The sequence below is a fragment of the Xiphophorus couchianus genome, chromosome 18 (genome assembly GCF_001444195.1).
Source record: "Xiphophorus couchianus chromosome 18, X_couchianus-1.0, whole genome shotgun sequence".
In the NCBI taxonomy this organism is placed as follows: domain Eukaryota; kingdom Metazoa; phylum Chordata; class Actinopteri; order Cyprinodontiformes; family Poeciliidae; genus Xiphophorus; species Xiphophorus couchianus.
Window position 1 is genome coordinate 27,326,281 of NC_040245.1, and position 24,544 is coordinate 27,350,824.

The 24,544-nt window shown below is 37.2% G+C and overlaps 1 protein-coding gene across 3 annotated transcripts in view; it reads right to left on the reverse strand.

Moving 5' to 3' along the window:
* The window catches only part of pitpnm3 (PITPNM family member 3), a 144,264-nt gene that overhangs the window by 111,490 nt on the left and 8,230 nt on the right, over positions 1-24,544 (reverse strand). For all 3 annotated transcript variants that reach the window (XM_027998960.1, XM_027998959.1, XM_027998958.1), the window contains exon 2: positions 2,277-2,372. In XM_027998960.1, the coding sequence (XP_027854761.1) occupies positions 2,277-2,372 (96 nt within the window). The remainder of the gene's footprint in view (positions 1-2,276; positions 2,373-24,544) is intronic.

Below are 24,544 nucleotides of genomic sequence, written 5' to 3' on the forward strand. Positions count from 1 at the left end.
GCTTTATGGCTTGCTGCCAAAGTGACCTTCTCCACGCTGGTGATAAGATCATCGAGCCAAGAAGTCAAGAGTGCTGGAGCGCAGTGGAGGGTCAGCAGCTGCAGCCACGCGAGAGGGGAGAACAGGAGCGCAGGCCTGCATGCTTCGCATATCCGCAGATGATAAACGGTATGCTGAGGGACGGGGTCACATTCCAGCTATGTTAAAGCAGGATTTCTTCAGGAAGAACAACGTGATGGAAGAAATTGTGATGAGTCAAGGCAACAGCTGACAGTATGATGTAGCAGCGGCTCATCCTTTCAAGCCTTCTGGTTTTCTACACAGTGGACATTGTTATTCTGCGTTGTTCCCCTCGTAGTGGAGCTTCCAAGCTTCTGCCAGACGCAGAAAGGAAAAAAAGAACAACAAAAAACAGACTGCTGAGTCTGGCTGCCAACTCCAACTGCATCAGAGCTTCGCTTTAAACATTAATACGGACTTGTGAGGCGGTCCGAGTGTGCTTTTTATTCGCTGCTGAGCTGTGAAACTAACCGAATCTTTTTGTTCTTGTCTGCTTGTTACTGAATGCAGAACATAAAAGAAAAAAAAAATCATAGTACAGGCATGTTATCACTTCACAGTGTGTTGCACATATACAGTGCCTTGTGTTCTAATGCATATTCATGTATATTTGGTGAACTGCAGACCCAAACATGGAGGAGCAGCATTCAGCTTCTAGGCTCCACTAATCTCCAAACTCCAGAAACACTGAGCTCCTTTAAATCAGGGATTTAAAGGGCAACCTGTCTAGAGTTGCCTGGAACGTTGATCATTATATTTGTTTGATGATTTTAATGATGGCTTTTGACAAAATGTACTATGCTTTTGTGGTGTAAAGCACTTTGAACTGCTTTGTTGCTGAAATGATCAACATTTTTCTTCAGATACATTCACAAATATCATCACGTTTTTATATGATACTAAAGCAAAGTAGGTTGCACTTATAAAGTGAAAGATGTTTTTTTTTTTTACATTTTCACAATTAAAAATGTTAACATTTTTCATTTATATTTAGACTCATTTAGTATGATACCCCTAAGTAAAATGGTTTTGTAACAGATGCTAATCTATTCGATTTAATTTCATTATGTGGTTAAAAATGTAATTTTTGAACCACACATTCCCGCTTGTGGATTTTTCTGTGAAAGACGACTCCAAAGTAATCGAGGAAAATTTCCTTATTCAATTAGAGATTTTTTCTTTTTTTGTAGAGAATATTTAAAATATTCAATTGAGATTGAAAGTTGGAAAGCCGAAATATCTAACAGCAATGTTACATGATATGCTCTTGGCTGTCGTTGGTAAAGCAGCCAATCCTGGGGCGGTATTCATATTTGATGTGCGCCCAAGAACCGAGATAAGACTGTAGATGTTAGCGTCTGCTGTAGCTCTAAAAATGTCTCCACTGTGCGTATTTATGTATATCAAGAATTATTTGGTGTGTGAGCCATTAAAATAGGGTTTCTCAAATATTTGCAGATTTTAGCAGCTTTAGAATTGGCAAAATAAATTACTTGTTATATGTAAAAAATAAAAAAAAAAGAAAGAAAAATACCTACAATAATCCTAGAAAACAGAATCTCGAGGAATCTGAACTCTGGAGCCAAAACAGAGAAAGCAACAACTTTAAACGAAATGTAATGGTCAACATTTTTAAAAAATCATAAACTTCTGATCAAAATTTCCCCCTCGTCACTTCAATAAATGGTGAGAAGATTCTGCATTTATTCAAAAGTGATCACATTCTGGATTTAAGATCTCATTAACATTCCTCCGTTTCCAAATAGCACCTGCTTTAGTTTGAGCACCAGTGTGTCGCTCTCACCATTTCTTAGCTTGTTCACCCCAGATAATATCTTCCAGAATTAGAAAGATTAAAAAGTGAGACTCCCTTCTACTTTGATAGACAGGTAATCTGACCATGAGGCTGTTATCCAGCACTAAATATTGCTTACTGGTGAAATAAACAAAAAAATGTCATCGTTCTGGACTGCTATGTTTCTTAAACGTGGCATATATTTGTATTTATTACCATTTGCTGTGACACTTCTAAATAAAATCCAGTGTTTTTACAGTTTACATAATTAGTGAATAAATGCTAAAGCTATTTGAAAAAGAACTCATTTTGGAACATGACAGGTAAAAGTGTCAAAGGATTTACACGCATGAACATAACACCAGATAGTTGGTTATATATAAACCATCAGAAATGAGAGAGGAATAAAACTCAGTGTTACCTCTGGCGTCAAAGAACTCCTCATCGGAGCTTTCGACGGATTCTTGTGCGATGTTCTGCAGACGCCAGTGGGAGGCGCTGTGCTTTCGCCCCGCACCTTTGGATGACAAACAGACACAAAATCTATTTTAGACCAGGTACGGCTGGCAGATTTAAAGCTATTAATCACAGATCTCACTATGGCTGCCACAAACGATTATTTTTAGTGATTGATTATTCCATCGGCTATTCTGACAATTAATCGGATTTTTTTAAAAATCTGCAGATTCTCATTTGACCACTTGAGCTTTTTCTTTTAACAATATGAGAAAACCATCACAAGATGAAGGTAAACAAATAATTCAAGTCCTTTTCAAACAGGAAAAAACATTTTACTGTCAATAACAGCATTGATTTTTATCAGAAATGCAACACATATACATATTTTTTGTACAATTTTGCCTCAATTCCTGCTCTGAGTGTAATGTTCCTTTAGTAATTGGCTTTTTTTTTTGTTTGTATACTTCAGTTAACAATTAATACTGAATTGGTCGACGATTATTTCAACAATCGATTAGTCACAGTTGATACGATTAATCGTTTTAGGATCAGAAATCTGACAGCAGTCAGATCACGTTTTTCTTTACATTCTCTGCCTTCTTTTTGCGGCCCTGTTGACAGCTCTGAAGGTCTGCGGGGAAAATACGAGCCGAGAGCCCCTGGCAGGAACTGATGGCTTCTCAAGTGTCTCCTCAGGATAAAAGACTTAAATGAACTTTCTGTCGATTGGCGCCACGGCAGAAAAGTGTCACAACAAGAAACCTCGTCACGATTTTCCACACATCTGATTCAGAAGTGGAGTTGAAAAGAGGCTTGGTGTAATTCTTTCTCCAGCTCAACAGAAACAAAACTGAAGTTATCAATGTTATTCCTAAAGACGAACAATGGAGAGTTTCCAGCTTCAGTTATTACAGCTGGAAACTAGAGATGAGATCCAAAATCTTGATGTAGTGATGGACTCAGACCTGAACTTTCTCAGCCACATAAAGACAGTTACAAAGTCGGCCTTCCATCACCTGAAGAACATTTCCAGGGTTAGAGGACTTATGTCTCAGTGAGATCTAGAGAAACTCATCCGTGTGTTTATCTTTAGACACAACAGTGTCTTCACAGGTCTGCCTAAAAAATAAAAACAAAAAAATCAGACAAGCTGTATCTGATCCAGAACTCTGCTGCTGATGTTCTCACTAAAACCAGGAAGATAGAGAACATCACCTCAGGTCTAAAGTCCTTCCACTGGATCCCTGGAGCTCAGATACTCAAATACTGTTGTTAGTTTATAATTCACTGAACGACTTAGCACCGCAATACATTAAAGATCTTCTGTTGTTGTATCACCTGAGCCAGAACCAAAGATGGAGAAGCAGCATTCAGCTCCTATGGATCAAATTTCCAGAGAACTGCAAAGATGCGGAAACACTGAATTCCCTTACATCAAGGCTAAAACCCCAACTGGTTAGAGCCACCTTGGATTAATTATAAATGGAGCACAGACTCATTATAGTCCTCATTCCTAAAGTTCAGAACACATTTTCTAATTTATTGACTGTAGCGTCCTGCAAACTCACTGCAGCACCTTAAACATAACACCAGGATCCAGTTGATGATCCTATACGGCGAGGAGAATTACTACCTCCACAACATTAATAATTACATCTAGCAGGCTAGCAACAAGCTGGATCTCTCTCTTCAAAGTTTTGCTTTGAAGCAGCTCTGGCCACTAGCAAATTATTCTCCAGGGGGTTCCAGGAAGCCTGAACCAGTGTGGAGCTTTTAACCCTGCTGCCATTCAGAGCAGCACTGGAAAATGAGCGAGGAGGCTCAAGCAAGGATTAGCTCAGTCCCTGAAAGAGCATTTATTATGCATTAGCAATTAGACCACCGGCAGCAACCAAAGAAATATTTTCCTCCCATTCCAGACAATAATACCCAGTATGGAGGGCTACTTTGCAGAAAATTAAGATGGAAAGCAATAGCAAAGTTCATTTCATTCAGTAACTTAATTAACTAAGGGAAATAGACAGATTGAATACAGATCAATGTTTTCAAGCCTGTATTTCTGTAATTATAGTTATTTTATGCTGATAGATAATAAAAGCATATTTTTTCTCAGTGGATTAGAATATGTTTAATATCTGCAACAATAGTTGTTATTCTTCAAAAGCTACTTTTAATCTGACAAACTAGCTTAATCAGAACACATATTCTAATTTTTTAAATATGAGAGTATTTTCCACTTTACTTTACAGGACAAGATCATCATATTTACCTCTCCATCCATCCATTTTCTCTACCAGCGTGTCAAAATCTACAAACACCAAAAGAATGAAACATAAATGCATCATAATTGGCCTTCCAAAGCCCATGGAGGCAACCGCCACTGTTCGCCACAGTTCATCAGGTGAGAAAATGTTTTCTTTTGACAGCTTTTGTCTTTACGCATACAAAATTAACCACCATCTCTATATGATATTTCTGTATGTTTAGCTACAATAATTAGCTTCTTCTTTTCTGACTGAGCAAAATAAACTGTCTGCTTGTAAGAAATAATATTTTCACATCTATATCATTTCCATACAGTTAAATTCTCATACGTAACAAAACATGGACAACTTATACAAAAAAAAGAAGAAACAGCCAGAGTTTGGGTTGGTGACATAAAGGATATTATTCTATTAAAACAGTTGACAGAAATGTGTTGATGCCTGTCAGAGAAACAATGCCTGTGAATATCTACGTTTATCACAAGTCGAAATTTGCCACTTGTATTAAAATTACAGTAAGTCTGGATTTGCGATAGAGCGCTTTCTGTAGAGTGCCAGTTTTTTAGGTCTCAATGCAACATACAAAAAAGCATTTATTTTGGTCTTTAGAATAAATAAGTGAGAAAGCTGAATACAACTGCAAAGGAAAAGTGGAAAAATTAATGACATATGACTTTAAGCCATCAGTATGGCTGCTTTGCGGGGGGAAAAATTAAGTGTAATGGAGCAAAAAGCAAGTGGAAAGCAGAAATTTAAGGCGAAAGAGTTCACAGTGTTTTCCAAAAAAACACTGTTTCAATCTTTTGAAACAGTGTTTCCAGCTTTGTGTCAGACTGGTTCCTCCACAGTCTGCGACACGCAGAATAAAAACAATGGGAGACAGAAGCAAATGTGAATTTAGTGTTTTTGTCATCTACCTGATCAAAGTCACAGTCTTAAAAGAATTTATTCCCAACTTCCATTTTCCCTCCCATCGACCCACAGAGTTATCATTTACACCTCCCACGTTTTTATAGAAGAAACCTCCTAAAGTAGTTCTAGAGCAGAACTGATTGACTAGAATAGCTCTTCACATCAGGCTTTTCAATCATAATCACATGATTAAAGAATGCCAACAATACCACCGACGTATTTATTCTAACCTTGCTTCTGGAGCTGTTGGACTTTGAAAGTCTCTGGGTGCAAAATTTGAAATCTCTAAAAGCATCTCCACCGGATGGCGATCAAATGAACGTTTAATTTGCTGAACTGCGAGTCTGCAGACTCAACTCAGCATGCAGCCGATAAAACGCGTGGAGTAGAAAAGAATTCAGGGAAAGCAGCTGAGAGAAAATATGTTCCTTATATTTTTGCTTCTGGCGCCATTTAATAATGGATCAGCTTGGTTTAAAAGTATTGGTCCACTTGTATGGAATGTGAAGAGTGCCAAATTACAACAATGATTATTTACTTATTGACCTCAGAGGCATTCCCAACTTGGAAGAAATTGTCTTGTATTGCTGTTTGAAACAGCCAATCAGAGTCCTAACCCCGCCCACTGAGTCTGATTTGTGAAGCAGATGGTTTAAATGAATTCATAATGCGCTTCAGCACACAAACATAAAGTAGTTTACTAAATTATGAAATAATTATATCTAGTTTTTAAAATGAATGAAATAAAAATAAAATAAAAATCATTTAATTGAGGCACATAAAATTTTATGTTTAATAAACTGTTTCTGTAATTATCTCTGCTGGAATTTGGCACTCTTCATTCTCCATACCCTTGATTTTTTCTTAATTTGTTTTTATTAGAAATACATGTTTCTAATATTTAAGAAATGTTATATCATTTTGATCAAATACAAAATGCTGTCATCAGATGATAATTTTATTTAATTATTGAGTTAAAAAAACAAACAAACAAAACAATTCAAACCAAACCATCCTGATGTAAAACTACAACTGGTTCCATGTTAAATCATTAATTAACTGTGATTTATATAGACTGCACCAAAAACTCATTAAGGAGGTCACAGAAGCAGCCAGAACATCACTGAAAATATCGCAAAACCTCATTTACCCCAGGTAAGATTATTGTGCATTTAACAGTGAGAAATTGACATACAGAGAAAAAAAAACAAGAAGAAAATGCTGTTGTGTGGCTGATCACAGAATTTTTGTTAGCATTGTTTCACCGTAGAACCTTAGCCTGAAAACCAATGGATTTGAATTCTGATGAAAAATCACAGAGCTGAAAAAGTCCGTCTATCTCATGAAGTTAAACTGGTTGCACTGACGCCACTCAGACCAAGAAGGCTGTCTGGATTTAAACTAAAGAGTTTAGCTAAAAACACAAAAACACTAAAAATACTACATTGTTTCCTGCAGCAATACGGTAAAACATTTTGAAACAAAAACACAAATCCATCCAAAAAGGGAGGATGCTTTTGGATTTGATTACATCACTGTCACCTTACACTTGATTCATAAACATTCAGTTTTACACTTATGCCTGTTCATAATATTACCTAGAAGGTTGGGGTTACTTAATGGTATCATTATAGTAAATGTTACATAAAGAGATGATGCTACAAAGTGCCAAAAGTATCAAGACGTATATGTGAAAAACTGCGTTGTCGTCGCCTTATTTATGTGTATCCTGTTGGCATTTATTTATACATGGTTGCAGGGGAAAGCTGGGAAATGTAATTAAAACTAATTAAGTTTATTGGCATGAAAGTGTCTGAGATGTAAGGAACATTTCTCCTCTGCTGTCCTCTACATAAACTGAGACCACAACACAGTGGAGTTAATGAAACAGAGAGCATTTCAAAACATATCTACAACACACTGGCTCATAACTCACAAAGTTTTTTAACTGCCCTGATGCCTGTTAGGACAAAATGATGAAACTAGAGAGTTATAATTGAAATCTGAATACAGAATAAGTACAAATGTGCATAAATGTGTTTCAGAGTTCTCCATAAGATTTCTTTTGGCTTCGTTTGTGGCTCGTTTCATGGAGCCTGATGTTAACAATTTAAGACGTTAGAGTGAGAGATCAGATTGAGAGTCCACCTTTTCTTCTTCCTGCTCACCTGAGCTGTGCTGCTATGCAGCCATTGTCTGCTGTGTTTACATGGCAAGGCTGTTTATTGTTGGTGGCAGCCATGCGATGACATTAATTCAACCAGGAATCTGTTTCTCAGGGTCCCTCTTGAAAATGAGATATGGATCTCAATGGGGTTTTTACCTGGTTAAATAAAATAAATAAATCAGTAAATAAAAGATAGGGAAATAAACAAGCCAAATAAGATAAAGGCGTATCATTTTCCCTAGTGATTTATCTGGCTTTATTATATCTCAATTTAAAAAATATATAGAGAGAGTTATTTGGAAATCCTTAAAAATCAGTGAAAAAATCTTTACAGTGCTTGCAACCGTCAAAGCTTTGTTATAATTGTCAGCCAACATTTTGGATATTAAATGTGCAATAAATTTCCACTGGAATTCTAATAAATAATATTGATCAGTTTCAATTCTTTCAGGCTGGTAGGCCTGCTTTCCATCATGCTTTAACTCTCTCCACAAATTTTCAATCACATTTATGTTGAGACTCTGGACAAGCCCCCAAAAAGTTCATATCACCTGCAGTGAGAACAAACAGCTCATATTCAATAAATTAGAAAACGCGTTCCAATGAGGCTCAGATTAACCTTTCAATAATTGTAAGTTTAATATTTGCCGTTCATTAAGGCTATATTTCTGTTTTATAAAATGTTTTTTATTTGGTCTGATGTAATATTGTAATTTAAATCTCATGTTTTTATTAACTGTGAGCAGAAAATCATCATAACAGAAATAAAGGTTTCCAAACATCTATCTGTGTGTAATTAATCTTTATAATGTGTTTCATTTAATGATAAAGATCATGAAATTAATAGCCTTGTCAATAATATTCTAGTTAATCATTTGGGTCTATACTACAAATGTAACCTGAACTGAGAATTTTTCAAAATAATACGTGCTAAAGCACAAAGCTTTCTAAAAAAAATAACACACGGTCATTACTATTCTCACAACAGTTTCCAAATATGCAAATACTGTTTGTCAACTCTTGATTGATACGCTCCTGGATGGTTTACACAATGCTCATACAACTAAACAAAAATAATGCATTTTAAAGCCTTTTTCTGCCGCTGACTTAGGGCTGGTAGATAATTGGGTCACTCTAAATTGCTGTAAGCACAAACAGCGGCCTGCATCTCCACGGAAAACCCTGAGATGGCGTGATTATCTATTCAGCGTACACTCTGCTTGAGTCTCCGGTTAGATTTGGCCTCCGGTCCCCCAAGGGCCATCTGTAGGTTCCTCCAAGAATAAGTGATTTATGTCCGGATGGATGCATGTTACTCAGCTTCCAGTGCTCCTCTGCTTGCCTACTCTGGCAGACTGTGCTGCTGGTTATTACTGGAAGCATGTCATCTGTAAATATAGAGCCTTGAGCAGACCTGCCAGGCCAAGGCACATCTGGTACACAATCACTATATTTTCTACTCCACTGTCTGGGTATTTGACAGGGCCATTCCGTGGAGATATACGGACGAGTATGGACATCGGTGTGTGTGTGTGTGTGTGTGTGCGTGTGTGTGTGTGTGTGTGTGTGTGTGTGTGTGTGTGTGGCTGTGCTGAGAGCTCCCACGGGGACAGAATGAATATGAGGAAGGAACTGATGAGGTGCGCAACGACAGAGCGACTTAAAGGAAATACTATAACAAATAAAAACGCAGCTGCTGCCCGGAAAAAAACAGAAAAGAAAAAAAGAAAAAGGTCTCCAGTAGCTTTCTTTATTCAGGGATTTAATTTGCTGAGTGCATCGGATGCACCGCCACTTACCTGCAAGTGTGCTTAAAGTACTGCTCTTATTCATTAAGACGACTGCTGACACAGCCACAGCCAGGATACCAGCAGACAGCCACTGAGTTTAAACGCTGTGTTGTTGTCTCTACGCCTGCCGCAATAAATTTAGCTGAACGATAAATTGTCCCAGACATTATTGCGATATACGATAATATTGTGGTTTAGAGACCATGTTCAAATAATGTATTGTTAATGGTGTAACAATGTGAGTTCGCCCTCTCAAAGACCAATACACTTTAATTTTGTAAAGAACATGTAACACTGGAAAATTGGAGTGTTGAATTGAAGCCATGAATACAAAAGGATTATAATAATAATAATAACCGTCAACAATAACTCTTTCCATCTAAAATAACTGAAGAATTTCGAATTAATACGACTTACAACACTTTATTTCCCTTTGGGATCAATAGTCGTATTGAATTGAATTTGAAACAATATTTTCCTTCAAAATATAATAATCAGAATTGAATTTAGGGCTCATCTGAATTAATCGTGTCATTAATTGTTTGACTCCTGACTGCAACAGGTAGGCCCGTCACCATAACTAATTTTGCTGGATGATAAATTGTCCCAGTAATTCAACATTATTTTCATGTAATACACGGATAATGTCATAATAATGCAAGAACAGCCTCACAAAGACCTATAAACTTTTAAATTCGTAAAGAACCCCCCAAAAATAAAAAAACAACAGTAAAAACTGTGTATGTTTATCATAAGTCATGTTTATGTCTTATATAGATTGATGTTTTAGATCTGCAATTATTTACAAATAACTTTTTCACAAAACAAAAATTGAAGATCTCATTTGTTTCAATATTTTTAATAAGCTCAAAAAAGGTACAATGAATTTATTTTTAAAAATGTATTTTAAAAATATCTTTTTTGATATGCCAAATGGCAAAAAGTTTTGATACTTCTGATGTAAGTCTTTTTTTTTGTTGTCAAAAGTGATTTTGGAAAAAAAAATAAACACTTAAATGCAAAGTGTAGGAATGATGACGTATTTGGTGTTGACATGTTGTTATTGGGGGACCTGAATTAAAATCTGCTTAGGGCCCCTAAAAAGACTTGGGCAGGCCCTGGTGAAGCCCTCCATCTAAATATTAACTATTATAACTAAATATTAACTGTTGATTTTATTGCGACTTGCTGTGAAATGAATTGCCCATAGGGACATGAGTAAAGATGTGACTCTGAAATCGTATTTTTAGACACTCCTGCACTTTGCTTACTCCTGCAACTCTGTCTCCACTCTGGATCTGTAATAAGACTTAGCAAATCAAAATAATTTCTTAGGTAACTAAAGCCTCACACTCGTACACCTATCACCGAGAAATGTGTTCCCCCCTCCCCGCTGAGCGATGGGAATTATATGTGCAGCTCCCTGCAGATACCCAGCGAATGGCTGACAGAGCCATAGTTTACGGCGTGAAGCGCGGCAGTGAAAATGTGAACATCGCATCACTGAAGCAATTGTTTGGCTGCGGACGGTGCGGTTTTTATGACAGGATGTCCTCCGACTTCACGTCACTTAATAACTCGGAGTTGACACGTTAACTCAGATCGCTGTAAGCTGCAGTTATAACAGCGTCCTCGCTAAGTGGCGTATTGGAAATCAGTAGTGGGATAATTGCATTGTACAGCAAGTGGTGTTTAATCATTTTAAAAAAAACAAGCACTTACAAATAAAACTCCAACAAGGAAACAGTAATGGCTGCAGTTAGAAGAAAAACTGAAGGAAACTATACCGACAGTAAGTGTAATTGTCCACGGTTTAATGACTTTAGACGCTAGTTAGAATTGCAAACTCCAGGCATAATAGCAGATATGTGTTGCTCTTACAAGCAAATTCATATCACCCAATACATTTTTAATTAAAACATTTGCCGATGGGTTATCATAAACGGAAAAGGCTTCACAGATCTGGGACAGTAACTGGCTTGACAGACACGCTTGAGTGTCTCTGAGAATTACTCCTGATAAAGGAAGTGGGGAGGATTCCTGGTGTGCACTCATGAAGAGGTACAACCATTGTGTGTACCAGGCTTTTATTTTGAGTATTTCATGAATAGATCAGAGATATTGTGGAGATCTGGCTATTCTTCCATCTACTGTCTATACTTGTTAACACACGGACACACAGGACAAACAATCATAAAAGCGAATGCTTCAAAAGATAACTTAGGGCGCATTCACACCGGCCATGTTTGGTCCGCTTTAATGGAACTCTAGTATTTCTGAATGCCCTATCGAACTCTGATGCAAAATAACAAACTGACTCGCCTAAAAACATAGGACTCAGTTGAAGTGAACTCTAGCGCAGTATGAATGCATATGTGAACGCCAAGCGGACTGGAGACCGCTCCAAAAGCAGAGCATTCTGGGTAAATGCAGCCTGAACAAACATATGAGTCTAGCGCCTGCAGAATAAATGGCTCGTGGTCTTTTGACAGTAACAAAAAGGATATTTCGCAACTGCTAAAATGTGACGCCATTTCATTTCATTTCATTTCGTGAAGAAGGAAGTTTTGCTCAGCGTCTTCTTCAGAGGTTGTTGTGTTGTTTCCTTCAGTTGTTCTTGGGGCAGCGCCACTACAGGCTAGGAGGGGAACAGGTTTTTCAAATGGTTTGGTGCAGTGTGAAACGGGACAGCACCAGATGAAAATGGAAGGAAGTCGTAGTACTAGAGGAGAACATGTCAAAAGGGTTTGAACCTACGACCTTCTTGCTTCAAGGCCTCATCAGTGCTAGCTACTAGCCTGCTGCAAACTGCACAATGGAGCAGATCTGTCCTCCAATACGAATTTTAGCTGCTAAGCTTTCTTTAAGGACCACACCATATATATCAGCAGAACACAACTCTTTCTTAATGTATTAAAAAGTAACAATGCTTTTATGATTAAATATTTGTCTATTAAAAAACTAGATTTTTTACAAGGCTTGCTCTGTATCACTGAAAATTAAAAAAACATGCCATATAACAAGATATTTAGTTTTTTCAACAAGACCCATTCAAACTCAATAGCAGCTGAATCCAACGACAGAAAAACCTCTGATTTAGGATAGACTGGTAAAAACATTCATTATTTAATTAGAACTAGAAGAGAGCCTCATGTAGCTTTAAAAAAGATTTGCCTCCACCTAGATGTCTCATATGTTTACATTGTTGATGAATCATGAAATAATAAAAATTAAAACATTATTTCAGCCACAGTGGAGGGCTTTGGTGCATTAATTACCTTCTTAAAAAAATATTAATAATATATTTTTTCTGGAGGGAAAGAGGATAACAGTCTGCCTGAAAACTCTGATAAATGATGAAACGCCTGAGAGCTTCACTGCAGTTATTAAAGTACCGAATGCTCTGTTCATCAAAAATAACTTTCCATCTCAACAAGAACAATCCTACGAGACACGGTTTCCAGGGAGGATGATCCTGGAAATGTTAATAAAGGATCAACAAAATATTGTCTAGAGGTTGACCAATCTCCAGACTCATAAACATGTCATCACGCTCTTTTTTACTTTCTCATTAACTGCGCACTTAAAATTCTGTTTCAGCACTCAGACAAAAAAAGAAGAAAAAACCCAGACCAGAACCAGCCCATCATCTGTTATTTTGATCAAGTTGCTTTTGTCTGCAAAATCAAAGGCTGAAAACCCCAAAAGCTTGTCTTCTAAAACTAAATGAGGAACTTGGGGAAAGTACAGAGGGGAAGAAAAGGCCCAGCTCTTCAATGAATTGTGTTCAAAGAGACCTGTGTCCAAGTATCTGAAAAGCTTTACTTCAGAGCAGGAAACGCAGAAACACGAGGCTCCTCGTGATTCATCTCGTGCCGCTTTCATCTCTTTCTTTTCCATTATCCACTTGCAGCGGCGTTTACATAGAAGGGCAGCAGGAACGGTGTACGGACAGCATTTATCTCTGAAGCAGCTCTGCTGCAATCACACACGACCCCTCCACTCCCCAACACACACACACACACACACACTAAAGCCACATTTCCAGCGTGAAAGACTGATGCTTCACACTGTAGTATCAGAGCACCCAAGTGAACGTGTGGTAAATTATTCAATTAGTATAAAATAATAAGGACAATATTTCTTTTAATCTAAACCTTGCTTCCTTTGACTTGAAGTTTCCAAAATTGCAAACATTCACTTTTCAATTTGGCCCTGGGAATGATGCAACACCTCAGTTGAACATACTACAGGAGCTAAATGTACAGGGTTCTTGCAGGTTTCACCAACCTGCAGAAAAAAGATTTGGGATTCGCCAGCTCAAATTTAAGACTTTTTAAGATAATTTTGAATTAAATTTAAAGGCTTGTATCTCCACAGCAAAGTTCAAACTTCGTCTACCCAACTGGCGATAAATTTGCACTTACCCATCAGAGACGCAAAAAAGCTAGCTAGCTAGCCAGGGTACGTTAGCAGGGAGTTAGCGGTAGCCTCAACCATTTAAAGTCACACGCAATCTAGATATCTGAATGTGAATCAAACTTTTGTCTTATAGAAAAGTCATGTGAGCAAAAAAAACATAGCTACAATATAAGATCAAATAGTCCTGTCAAGACCAAATTTAAGACCTGTGACTAACGTATTTAAGGCCAACTTACCTTTTCAACATTAATTTAAGACATTTTAAGGCCTCAATTGTAGATACTATGTGTATTTATTTAAGACTTCCAGTTTGAAAGTGCGTTCCTGTTCTTTTTTCCAGTTTGGAACTTGGACATATTTTTTAGTTCTGATATAGACAAATTATCTTATTTAGAACCCCTTTTTAAAAAAGTCTGATTTTATCCCAGGCCTTCATGCTGCAAATCTTCACAGAATATCTGGACGTACGATGAAATTTTACACAGATATATTTAATAATTACATGACTTCGGCGGGAAAATCTTGGCTTAGATTTCATTAAAAGGTATCAAAGTGGGCGACATACAAAAAGACACTTTTAGATTTTTTTTCTCTTATGAAAACCATGTATAATTTTCCTTCCACACAACTAATCATGAAATAGCTTGCAATGGTCTGTTACGTAAAATTCAAATAAAAATACATTGAGGTTTGTGGTTGTAACATGACAATTTCTGAAAAAACTTCTTACTATGTCACTGTAGACACTGAAAGTGATTCCTTAAACTGTATAAAAGCTGACTGCAAGTAATTAGTGACTCCATCTCCTGTTAATGTTGTTACTCCAGGAGTGATGAGAGTCATTTCTATAATGTAGTGTAAGCTATTAAAATTTTTCTGCAACTCCCACTCACCCCCCCAGAAAATTATCTTCACTTCCAAATATCAGATTTAAAACGAGGGAAGCCAGGCACATGGAGATGAAGTCAAGTAAACTCTCACCTCCTCAGGCAACACAAGCATCCGTTATAAATATTGAAGCAGCTCCTCCAGTCTGGAATTTACTCAAACAAATTGAAAAAGGAATCTCACCTAAGTTTAAGAGGAAACTTCCTGAGCTGCATCTTTCATGCCGTTATTGATTTAACGCTGAAAGAGACTGTTTTAATTGACTTGTGTTACACTCGGAAAGAAAACCTACGAAGTTATACTAGGATAAAGAGAAAAACAAAAAGGAAGATTACATTTTCACTCAAAAAATGTTTGAGTTTAAATTTAAGAAATTTTCTAGAAAAAAAAACAAGGCCATTTTTTAGTTTAAAAGTTGACATTTTGTTAGAAAAAATCTTGCAAATATTGAGTTTCAAAAGCTGAAAATGTGCCAGAAAAAAATAAAACAACAATTGAGATTGATCACAGACATTTTCTAGAAAAGAAAATCTGAAATTGAGTGTGAACAGTTGAAAGTTTGTTAGAAAAACCTCAGACATAGATAAGAAAAAAAAAAAACAGAAACTTTCTGATCAAAAAACTCTAGAAAAAAGAAAAAGAAAATTTTATATTTTTTGTAGCAAACTAGATTTTAGAAAATCTTCATTTTTTGGTCAGAAATTTACTTTTTTCCCCACGGCCTTAATACACTGTTGTAAAAAAAGAAAGAAACATGAATGCTACATGAATTTTTATTTTCAAAGTCAAAATTATTAAACTAAGACTTCATATTTTTCACCTTAGAAATCATTAGTACGACGTATTTCATTTTGGCGAGGAAGGGACTGTTTTATAGAGCATAAGTCTTCCCTACTGGAAAGCAGCTGTTGAAGATGTGAAATAATAGACCTGCAAGCCTGGGAGCGAGGTTCAGGTGCAGCTCCTGAAAAATGCAGAACGGCAGTCATTCATCTCTCCTCCTTTCTGTCACTCAGGCCTCAAAACAACTGTGCCAGAAATCATCCTAAAAAGACGAAATCCGCTCCAAGACTGCAGGGCCGCCTCCAGTAGCGGGCAGGATGAGTGAGAAATGTGTTGCCTGTGACGCGTCACTACGTGCTTCTACTCCGATTTTACGTGAAGGGATAATGCGTCGCCGTAATTTTATTCATTGGTTTGCTGGCTCACATTTTGAAGCCAGCTTTGACATTAAGATGTTAGCGGGCTGATATTTTAGGGGACAGGAGTGTTGTGATTGAACGCAGGTCTGCCGACAGGACACCGGCCACAGAGCTCCCCCTTGTCACATTAACAGTGTCAAGTGTTTATACAGATCCCTTCCTGCACAGTGTTCATGAATAAGGAAAGTACCAGGAGAGTTCATGATCCGTTCTCGGAAAAGAGCAGCAAAGACATTTATTTCCTGTTATTTTTGCGTCTTTATATGAGGACCTGTGGCTCTTAAGAGTCTACGTGCCCTTGTTACAACAGCAGGTTTTTATGGCTTATAAGAACATTACTCAAGATTAATCAATTCCCAATTTTTTGACTTCTAATATGACCCATATCCTATACAGTTCAACTCAAAAATAAACACATTTGTTATGGAGTGAAATGCATAGCTAATACTGCACATCTAAACATTTTTGTCTCTCAGAAGAATTCACCCTTTTCAACAGGCTACCAACACCTTAGCCTGGCTATTGCTTTCCAACATAATTAAACTCGATTCTCATCTACCTTCAGTCTTCCATCTGAGATTTCTCCCATTGAACTCAATTTCTCCAGTAGAATTTCAGCTAGGCCAATCAGCAAAAAAGATTTGTTGGGAAGACTACAATTCTTAGTAGTCTTAGTTGTACTAAGACTACTAAGAATTGTAGTCGCAGTGAGCAATAATCAATTAACCGTATTAAGAATTAAAACGAGCGTGATCGTTTCCATTCGCATGATTGATTATGTTTTTGTTTAGTGTCTCTCCCTTTCCACCAAAGATTCAATGATAAAATGTCTTCAGTTTTTTGTTTACAGACTTTGGTATCCATTTTATCTGTTGTTGAGAGCGTTTTGTTTATTTACTTTGAATATTTAAAATGTCTTCCAGTTCCAGTGTTAAATGTTAGAAATTAAATCTTCGAGAGGGCGTAATTGAATTATGGCTTTAACATTACATTACTTGAAAATGGCCTCAAAACAACAATATTGTTTGTCGCAGTAACTTCTCAGAAAATTCATTGTCCAGAAACATTTGCCATCGTGACAGGCCTCCAATGGCAGGAAAGTGAACAAAGCCGTTCAGTCTGCATTAGCCACGCTCTTCTCTCTTTGAGAGGATGTTTTATAGAGCAGGCAATTTTCTGCAAGCGCCATAACATCGAACATTACCTTCATCGCGAGCAAGCATTAGCTTTTGGATAAAATTTAAAACTTCAGAGTCCAAACCCTCTGGAAGCAACAGTTTCTCCACAGCCGAAGGTCTAGAGCTTCTGTATGAAGTGAAGTATAGGACAAGAGGCTGTTTGTTTTTGTTGTTGTTTTTTTTATTTTGCTATTTTAACACTCTCCAAACCAGTGAAATTTTGAGAATATTTCTTATCCACACTCCTCTTCAGGCAACCCCACATATTTTTCATTAGCTTTAGGGTTAAAATGAACGGATGTTTTGGAGGAAATTTCATCCCACCTTCATGTGACGAAAGTAAGCCTCACTGTGGGTGTGACAATATTTATGTTGCATGTGCAGTTGTTTTAATCCCCAACTTTCCATCTGAAATTGTTGCCCCACAGTTTACTTTTCGTATTTGACAAAAAAAATAAATAGTACAACTTCTTCACTATTTATGGAAACATCTTTACAGCCTTCATGACCAGAACCTGCCTCGTCTTTTTATCTGTTTTATAGACCAGTTCTGGTTTGTAATGTTTCGGTCAACCCAGATTGTCTCTAATTATCGGGGGCTACCTTTGCTCTGTTATGGTGTAAATACTATGTTGTGAAGACTTTTACACCCTTTTCCTGACTGATACATTTGCACAATGAAATCCTTTCAATTCACTTTTAGAGGATACAAACATAATAGCTAAAGTTTACATCAAGATCATCAGATTCCTGATATTAAATATATTTTATAAATTTGTTACTAATGCAACCAGGTTATTGATACTTTTTTTTTTTACTTCACAGACTTGTATTTTTAGTAGAATTCAACAGAATATGTGTCACATTAAAGGTGCTAAATGTTTTGAAAAAATGTATTTACTTAAGTCACAAAAACGTTAGCAGGATTGTGCGAACACTATAGATCCACAGAACATATGAGACTAAAGTAGCAAAAGACCCCAACAGATTCCTTTTCTACAAGAAATCTGGTTACACAAATAAGTGGGTGCATATTGTTTGTCTTAGAAATTATACGATTGTTCTGCAAACAGCTGGTAAAAGCATGAGGACAGATCATTTGAAAACCAAGAGATGATTCTCAATCAAACGGAGATAAAAAGGATTTAATCTGTGATTTATTAACCTCTAAAGCCTCTAAAGGGAATGCTGGTTCAGCCGTATGTTCTCGGGGTCTCATCGTGCTCCAGGCTTTAATTTCAGTTTAATTACCTAACAGGTGGCGTTGCTGAAGAGCCTCATCTCCATAAATCCCACAGGATGGAAGCGTTTTCCTCAAACCCCAGACAGACTGTACTTTAAGGTGGCACACGCAGAGTAAATATGTGGTATGAGTCATTACTGTATGAGGTGAGTAATTACTCTGAATCTATCTCTAAATGACTTAAAATAGGATTCAAATATAGTTTCATTTGTTTGTTTTTATTTTGACTGGTATCTTCAGGCACAACCGTGTGTCCAGTATGACGGCTAATAAGGGCTGAAAAAAAGGGACATTTCCATCAAAAATATTCAGAATATTTTTGATTACTATCTAAACATAAGATCTAAGAAAACAAATAAGATATTTAAGATCTCAGAAACTTTCTATTAAGAAAACTTGGAATTTTCTGAGTTTGAAAAGTCAAACATTTTCCACTTTTGGAAAATGTCTGATTAATAGAAATTTTTCTTGCAAATCTTTCACTTTTAAAACTCTGAAATTTCCATGTGTTTTTCAAGAAAACGTCTAATAAAAATCAAAATGTTGTTGTTTTTTGGCTGAAATTTACAAAAAATAAAAAAATAAATTACCTACAATGACCGTCATACTCTGAAGAGCAGAGAATCGACCAACGACAAAAATATATCTAGGTAATGGCGGCTGAGGGTACGAAAATGGAACAACTGGTGAAAGATGCCGTTCAAATAACTTGTATACAGTCAAAGTTTGTAGAATACCATCTCTGAATAACATGTCCAATCAAAAACCAGATGAGAAACACCAGCAGGAACCACTCCTGTCAAATAACAAATGACTGAGGCTCCAGTTCACACTGGCTCACTAGCATTGGGCTTTAACAGATTGCAAACATGTCGCCTGCTCTGATGGGAACGGATCCATCCCACCAACGACCCACAGTTCAGGCTAGAGGAAGTCGGCCTTCTATCACCTGAAGAACATTTCCAGGATTAAAGGACTAATGTCTCAGCCAGATCTAGAGAAACTCATCCATGCGTTCATCTTTAGTCGTATTGATTATTGCAACAGCGTCTTCACAGGTCTGTCCAACAAATCAATCAAACAGCTGCAGCTGATCCAGAATGCTGCTGCTCACGTTCTCACTAAAACCAGGAAGATAGAGCACATAACACCAGTTTTAAAGTCCCTCCACTGGCTCCCTGTAGCTCAAAGAATAGACTTTAAAATACTGTTGTTAGTTTATAAATCACTGAACGGCTCAGCACCACAATACATTAAAGATCTGCTGTTGTTGTATCAACCTTCCAGACCTCTCAGGTCCTCCGGTTCTGGTCTGCTCTGCATCCCCAGAACCAGAACCAAACGAGGAGAAGCAGCTTTCAGCATCTATGCACCACAAATTTGGAACAAACTTCCAGAAAACTGCAAAACAGCTGAAACACTGACTTCTTTTAAATCTCAACTGAAAACCCACCTGTTTAGGATTGTATTTGAAATGTAATCAATTACAAATTTATTGATGTAACTTGACTTAATGATTGATTCTATATTGTATTGTGATTCTGTGTTTGTAATGATGTAAAGCACTTTGAAATGCCTTGCTGCTGAAATGTGCTATACAAATAAAATTTGATTGATTGATTGATTGATTGGTGAAGGGGAATCATTCCTCAGTTCACTTTGGAACACTTCGTACCAAATGATCATTATATAAAAGCCGCAACCTGCCCCGAGTGTTGATGCTGACCCTTCTGAGAGCTGCTTCCAGAGGGATAATGCACCACGTCGCAAATCTCAAAGAAACTCGTACCGCTTTCCGGAACGTGACAAATAAATCACTGTATTTCAACCGTCTCCACATTCACCGGATCTCAAACCAACAGGGCACCTCTGGAATGTGTGTCCAAATGTGGGAGAGGAATGTTTCAGGCACATTGTTGAATGTATTTCACAAATAATTTTGAAAATAAAAAGAGGTCTAACCTGGTTTATGGATGTGTACCTATTGCAAATATCTGGCCAATCACCTTTTTCTTTTTTTTAAACTGCTCGTTGGCTATGACTGCCATCGGTTTTAGCTGTCATGTTGTCAACATAATGTGCTAAATCTAAATGTATGTGTGATGTATAAAGAAACGCAGTGCTCTGTTACTAACTGTCAACATAACTACACAAGGCCCTGTGGTGTCACATTCCTTAAGTCAGTGAAAAGTTAATTTAAAAAATTATAATCACGGCAAGACAAGTAGGTCAGGTATGCTAGCTTGACTTTGACAACCTTAACGTGTAGATGTGCTGCAGAATTTGGAGTGTTTCAGTTCAGTAAAAAAAACAAAACACAAATGTGACCCACATACCAACTCTCAGACAGATCATCACTAGAGCAGGTCATTAAATAAGCAAATCTACCACTGCTGTGTTCAGACGATCACTTATTTATATTAATAATAGCAAAATAAACATCAAGCATGATAATAAACATGATACTGTAGCGATCTGAATGTTCTGTTCTTTGTGTGTGAAATGCTTGTGTGTTGTTTGATGTTAAATCCTGATACACAAGTGGAGCTGTTGGAAGTCAGTTGCTATGGCAATGAGTTTGTGTGGCGTAGCCAAACGAGAGAGCAAGAAAAAAGAAGTTGTGCTTCAATGGTTTTTGTGCGTTATTTTTCCCTTTGCTGTGGCGCACAGCACTAAATTAATAATACCTGCATCTCCAGGTTTTATTTCATCAACAGAGTTGTTCTACTGCGGCAGCGTGGCTATGGATGGCAAGTAAAAGAATTGGGTTTTTGCACATTTGGTGTCCGTTCGTGTCCAGAGGTACATAATACAAACATGATTAGAATAAATTACGCTTCAAACAACCTATGCATTGATGAGAGTAGGGTGGCTTAGTGCTGATAGCAATCACAATTCAAATGTATCAGTCATATGTGTCTAGGGCAGGGGTAGGCAACTCCAGGCCTCGAGGGCCGGTCTCCTGCAACTTTTAGATGCATCTCTACTTCCACACACCTGAGTCAAATAATGAGGTCATTAGCAGGACTCTGGAGAACTTGACTGCACTCGTTGAGGTGATTCAGCTGTTGGATTCAAGTGTGTTGGACCAGGGAGACATCTAAGACTTGCAGGACACCGGCCCTCGAGGACCAGGATTGCCCACCCCTGGTCTAGGGTAACCTCTGTGGCAGATCTTCTAAGGAAATCCCAGAATTGTCCTTTTGGTATCCAGTGAGATTTTAATAGAAGCAAACCATTTCCAAATGGCTGAATGTGTTAAATCTGTCTGGTTGAACAGAAGCTCTACTTCAATCATTGTGGTTTTAGATGAATTAAACATGTAACAGGCTGAGCTTTTAGTGAGAAGCGAAGGTTCATCACTGTAATGGGAAGTGGTGTGCTGTGGATTTACAACCCAGAGTCATTATGAAGCCAAATGTGGGACAATAAGTGTTTTAACTAATTTACCTGGTTTCCATCACCACTGGAAGCAGAAACAGGAACATGAAATTGGACCCGCTGTCCAGGTTTAGTTTGTTTATACTTTACTAAGGCGCAAAAAAAAAAAAAAAGCAAATCAGATGGCGCTGAAGGAAAAATATGACAGAAAGACAAAAGGATTAGAATAGAGCACGTCAGGAGACGACTTCAACATTTATAGCCAAGTCCAAAATACATCTATGAGTGACTTGACTTTTAAATTAAAAAGAGGCTAAAAGGATTGGTGAAATTTCAGCCGAGTTGAAGTGATTGGTCTTTTCAACCTCACTTATAAAGCTCAAGTTTTACAAAACCTGGATTTTGTAAAACGCTGATTGGTCAGATTTGTGGAAAAGTCATGATGTCTTATGAAATCTGCAAGTCTGCAAAAATTAAAATTTGCAAAAGCATTTCCATTATCGTTATGATCACAACTTCCTGGAGGGACTGATGACTCTTTTTAATTTCAACTTCATATATTTAAGCTTTTTTTGTTGGTTTTGCATTGTGTTTAAGATAAACAACCAAGGAAAAACAGATGTTTACATGGAGTCACTTTAGAACAGCAGGTGGTCCCTTAATGTGACCCAGGACAAATTTGTGTTCAAACTGCTGAATAAATGCATATTATTGTGTTTCATAAGCAACTATTTCAGTACCTTATATAACAAAGATATAAATAAAATCACCCAATTTTGACATTTTGACTTTAAAGGATTACCATAATAACTCGAAGTTGTGATCTATTATACAGCTCTAGAAAACATTAATATACCACTGCATTGAATCCCACTGAAAACCTCCTGGTTATTCCACCAAATGTTGGTTTCTGAACTCTTCCTGAGTTCAAACATTAGTATTGTTGTTCCTAAATGAATATGAACTTGTGTTCTTTGCTTTACTTGCAGTCTGAAAGAGCTGCATCTTCTTCGCTATTTTGACGGTTTCTCATTTTCTGCAAATAAATACTAAAATTTTTTTGCTTGGAACATTGGAGACATGTTGTCAGTAGTTCAGAGAATAAAAGAACAATGTTCATTTTACTCAAACATATACCTATAAAAAGTTAAATCAGAGAAACTGATCATTTTTAATGGTTTCTTAATGGTTTCCAGAGCTGTATATATCTATAATTGCACTGCTACAGTTTGAAATTGGTTAACAAGGTTTATAATTCAGCAGGTTGTAAAAATTATTAACAATTTGCTCACCGCTGAGGATGGCTCAAAAGCAAAGACATGATCTACCTTTAATCACTTGCTTTCACCCTGAGGGAATTACCTCCCTTATTGCTGTTCCTCATCTCCAATTCAGTTGTTCCGAAAAGCTGTGCCACCCATCACTTTTCGCCTCGCAATTAAAAATAATCTCAGGAACTCTAGAGCGACTAAGAGCGCCCGAAAGAGCAACCGGATCTAAAGTGAAGAAGGGCAGGAGAGCTCTCTGAGGCTGCAAAGCACTTGTGAGCGTCGGACAGGCCGCAGCATCGCAGCGTGACGCCAGTGGAGTTAGGAGGGAATCCAATAAGGTCTTTTTTTTCTGCGTGCGGTGAAAGAGGAGGTAATGAGTAATGTCTGCGCTGCTCATTTCAACATGCAACATGCCAGAGTGGAGATGAAGATCACAAAGAGGTGTCAGAAAATGAGACACGGTCTCTTGAATCCATTCAGATCTCGCGTACCTGGGAACAGAGCCAATCGCAACATGTTCTGTGTGTCTCTGTTACGACTCACAGTTCAGATCAATAAAGTAAAGCACATCAACACCACATTAAAGTTTTTGAGAACTTGGTGTGACTGAGTGTTAATGGACTATCGGGGAGGAATCACAGTGATGATTATTATTTTGTGCCATCGCTTTTGGTAGTGGCAGTATCACGCTTGTCGAAATTGTATATTTTCATTTTCACATATACAGATTTTGCAAATAAACTCGATCTAAAGCATCTGAATCTGTACAGAAGAAATTATTCTATATTTTACCACTCTCATTGTTTTCAGATTTTTCAATCCAAAATGGTTCCAATTTAAAAGAAAATCACAATAAACAATTTTTTATTACAATGACTATATGTTCCATTTTATGTTTAAACAGTGTAGAAAGTATGAACCTATAAGTAGGAATGTACTCGTTTGTACTTCTACAAAGTTACTGTATCAGAATTGTTAAAATTTTCTGTCATAAATATATATTTTTTCATAGTTGTTAAAAATGTCACTATATTATGACAGAACAACCTCTGGCTCATCCCTGTGGTCCTACTGCCATCTGCAGAAGTACTACACTCAGTCAGAAACAACCAATCAGAACCAGGGGGAGTGTCTTAGTGCCGTCAATCACACTCATGTATGCGCAATTTTGACCGTCATCTTTACTTTCTGCTAAACTCCAGCTGGTTCCCCACAGCGAAGTCGGCCATGAATGCTAAGGCTAGTTAGCACAGCAACCAATGACAGCGGATAAACAGTTTTCTTGGAACGTTAAGCTGTTTCTACACCATTAGCATATTTAGCATCGTATACAAAAGCATGATTGACATAGCTAAGACTCTCTTCCTGGCTCTGATTGGTTGTTTCTGACCAGAAGCTGTGGATTTCTGCAGATGACAGTAGAAAAAAAACGAGAAGGCAAAGGAGCTAAAAAAAAAATAAAAAATTCTACAGATTATTAAGAAATATGTAAAAAAAAAACAACATTTTTTT